This window comes from Bidens hawaiensis, unplaced genomic scaffold (genome assembly GCF_021521415.1).
Source record: "Bidens hawaiensis isolate Kalapana, Puna unplaced genomic scaffold, B.hawaiensis_p1.1 tig00014615_1, whole genome shotgun sequence".
NCBI classification, from domain to species: domain Eukaryota; kingdom Viridiplantae; phylum Streptophyta; class Magnoliopsida; order Asterales; family Asteraceae; genus Bidens; species Bidens hawaiensis.
Genome location: NW_027492274.1, coordinates 231,184 through 234,908, shown reverse-complemented (window position 1 = coordinate 234,908; position 3,725 = coordinate 231,184). Strand labels below are relative to the sequence as shown.

Genomic DNA, 3,725 nt, shown 5'->3' with positions numbered 1-3,725 from the left:
GATGGTTAATAGTTTAATATCATTAGACCCTCAATTTGAATCATTTGGTACTTTTTTTTACAGATAAAAACTCTCGCAACTGTTAGTTCAGTAGCAAGATATGTTGAAACTAATACAACAATATACTTAGAAACAATTTTTTTTTACATTTTAAGCTCTTTAGACTTTTCAACGGTTTTGATGTGATTTTTCTACATATCGCAGCTTGAAGAACCATAATCGTATAATAAGATAATGAATGAGATTTAACTTTTAAAACCCGTGTAATACACGGGTCCCGTGTAATACACGGGTTTATAACCTAGTAACATATAAGAAATAAAAAAATTTAACAAAAGCAGCCTCAAAATCGGATTTTAATATTATCACGGTATCAAAAAATCCGACCGCCTAAAAACCGGTTGCAAAAACTCCGACCGCTTAGCCCCTAAAATAAACGGTTGCAAAAACTCCGACTGCGTGGCCACCGGTAGCAAAGAATCCGACCGCTTAAAAACCAGTTGCAAAAACTCCGACCGCTTAGCCCATTGCAAAAACTCCGACCGTTTGGCCACCGTAGCAAAAAATCCGACTGCTTAAAAAACGGTTGCAAAAACTCCGACCGCTTAGCCCCCAAAATAAGCGGTTGCAAAAACTCCGACCGCTTAGCAACCGAAAACTAAACGGTTGGAAAATTTTCGTCCGCTTAGTTATCGGTAGCAAAATTGCAAAATCGGTCGCTAAAATTGCTACCGTTTTTTTTCGGTAGCAAGTTGTGGTCGCAATTGCTCAATTTTCTAGTAGTGATTTTTTTCGTTTTTTATTTCTATTTTGAGTTATGATTTTTTATTATTTTTTTGAATTTATTTTTAAGGAGTTTTTTGTGTTGTTATAAATTCTTCTACCCTTCTCATTTTTATCTCCATTTGTATTTCAAGTTTACCATAACAATTAATTGTAGGACCTATTAAATATTAAAAAGTTAAAAAGGAAATACATTAATTAATTGTGGGAACTACCCTTGTTTTTCATGTTGACTGAATGTTGAGTCATGCCTTTTCCAAAAACGTGGCACTCCTCATCTTACCTGGTTTTTAATTAAGTTTCTACACTTTCTCATCAGCAGTCTCCATATTTTCGATAATATAAGGATATCTTATTAACTTATGGAAAATTCCACGAGGTGCAAAATATTATAGACATAATAAGCTTTATATATGATTTAATATATAAAATTACATACATGTACAACCTAAAGGGATTGCTTTCCAAATATACAAGAGGCGTGCACCTCACGTGTGCCTTTAGTACACATCGCATCCTAAGTTGTTTGAAGCACGGGTGAAACTCACTAGTTAAATATTTAAAATCACATAATAATAACTAATTTTCATAATTATAACTAATTTTCTAAACCATAGTTTTATAGAATATTTCAAGGCTTATAAAAAATGGTTTATTAAAAAAATCACCTTATGGCTAATAAAAGTGTAAAGCTCATGTTTGACTATTAAACAAATTTATATAACTAAAAGGGGGACACACGAACACAACCATTTCAAAGTAATTATGACGCAAATCTTTATTAACATATTAAGCTGGGAGGGAGTATATTTGTCGTGGATCCTCGGTATCAAAAACATACTATGAAATTTTAAGTTAAAAGTTTCCTCGTTGGCCTTTAACTTCTAGGCATTTTATGAATCATGACAAAACAAAGTACTTTTATTTTTATCTCGTTAGACATTTCTATTTGATGTTGTGTGTAGCAAATGGTATCCGAGGAACATGCACAAAAGTATATCATTACAAGATTTGAAGCATTACATAGATTTGAAGCATTACATAAGCACTTGCCATTTACCAAAACAAGATCACCAACCTCCTAACATTTTATTTCTCAAGCTTAAACATACTAATAATAACAGTAAATATTCTAAGGACACTTGGGCCTGCCACCGTGAGTTTTCATATTGGTGTAGCAAGTACCGCAAACCTCCCGGTTGCCAGACTGACCTGGTGGAACGCATTTGCACCGGTCACAACATGTCACACAAGCTCTCAAGCACACATTCTGCCTTGAATGAAGTTTGCACCGAACCAGACACGGTGGGTAACATTCTACACAAAATACATAAATAAATAACACACGTGTTAAATGGAAATATAATAATATATTCATAGGTTATTTAAAAAAAACAAAGATTGTATACCTTTAGTGTTTCTTGGTGGTGTTGGTGGTGCGGCGGTAGGTGGTGGTGTTGGGGTGGGTGGTTTTGTAACCGGTGGTGTAGGGGTTGGTGGTTTGGTGACTGGTGGTGTAGGGGTGGGTGGTTTGGCCACCGGCGGTGGTGGTGGTGGTGGGGTTTTGGATGGGGCTGGGGCGGTGGCAACATATGCAGCCTGTATACATTAAACAAAATCCAAGATTATATATTATGTCTAGAATGTCCTAATTCAATTAACTTAAACTTAAGGATTTAATTCTGGTTTCAGTGTTTCTAAATTATTGCATATAAATATGATATATCCATTTTCGCTAGGGTGGATCTGAAGATATAAAGACGACAAATATCTTTTGGCTACCATTCAATAAGGACATATTTGGAAAGAGTTTGAAGCTGATGAAGTCTAGCTTCATTTACCCATCTGATTGTGACCACTCATTTCTCAAGGTTTATTTTAAAAACAAATAATAATAATAATAATAATGTTAATTTTGTAAATCAAGACTAGCTACTTGTTTAAAATGTTGTGTATATTCTTGGTTTCTTTGTTCTTTTCAAGATCCAGAATAATAACCAAAAAACATATGTACTTGAAGATCATGACAAACATTTGCAGAGAGATCTGATTTCATACCTCTTGCTCATTGGATGTAATCTGAAAGTTGAAAATAATAATATAAATATTAATAACAAGAAAAAATGTGAAGTTTTGTTTTTCAAAAATAAGGAAGTGATTCAAGTAAAGATGAAGCTTACAGAAGTATTGACAAGCAGAAAAGAAGCCAGAAGGAAGAGATGAATCTTTATGGCCATGTTTAAAAGCTTCAACCTCTGGTGTTTTCACTTGCTGCTGGGGTGAATGACGACTATACTTGGTATAAATAGAGCTGGTGAGGAACAGGTTTCATCATAAATTAAGAATATTATTTTCCTTATATAAACTATAGTATTTTGAGACCCGTATAAACGGGTTTAGATTTTTCTTCTTTTTAACATTTTAAAACTCTTCTCGAAACCCAATGAGTTTGTCTTACATGAAAGACAGTGGCGGACCCATAATTTTATTTTATAGGGGCGGAATTTTTTCCAGAGTCGGGTGCTTATTGCATTAATGGCAAGCCAATTCCGAGTCGTGTCGGGTAGGGTCATGTAACTAAAATAATAAAGCTAAATTAAATTTCAATTATATAACAAAACGATATCAACCGTTATTAGATATTAATAACAAAAATACAATTTTCGTACATTACTCTCAAGAACTATATACAACTAATTCTATTAGCTATTACTCAACAAATACACACCAACCCATGTAAGTTGAATATTAATTTGTTTAAATTGTCTTAGTTATTCTTAAGATATACCTTTTCAAATGAAATAATAAAATTAAATGAAAAATTTATAACATTTAACTTTATAAACTACAAAGTTATATTAAATAAAGCTACAAATTAATTCAGTAAGATACAACTAAAAACCAAAAATTATTGAGTTAAATTAACATATGAATATATAAAA

The 3,725-nt window shown here is 32.8% G+C and overlaps 1 protein-coding gene across 1 annotated transcript; it reads right to left on the bottom strand.

Annotated features, from left to right (window-relative positions):
• Nucleotides 1-1,915: 1,915 nt before the first annotated feature.
• On the bottom strand, nucleotides 1,916-3,153 carry LOC143547087 (uncharacterized). The gene is made up of 4 exons (XM_077038599.1): nucleotides 2,964-3,153; nucleotides 2,842-2,862; nucleotides 2,193-2,382; nucleotides 1,916-2,100 (listed from the first exon to the last, which is right to left on the bottom strand). The coding sequence occupies exons 1-4, from the start codon at nucleotides 3,018-3,020 to the stop codon at nucleotides 1,916-1,918; spliced, it is 453 nt and encodes a 150-aa protein (XP_076894714.1). The 5' UTR covers nucleotides 3,021-3,153.
• Between the last annotated feature and the right edge of the window lie 572 nt (nucleotides 3,154-3,725).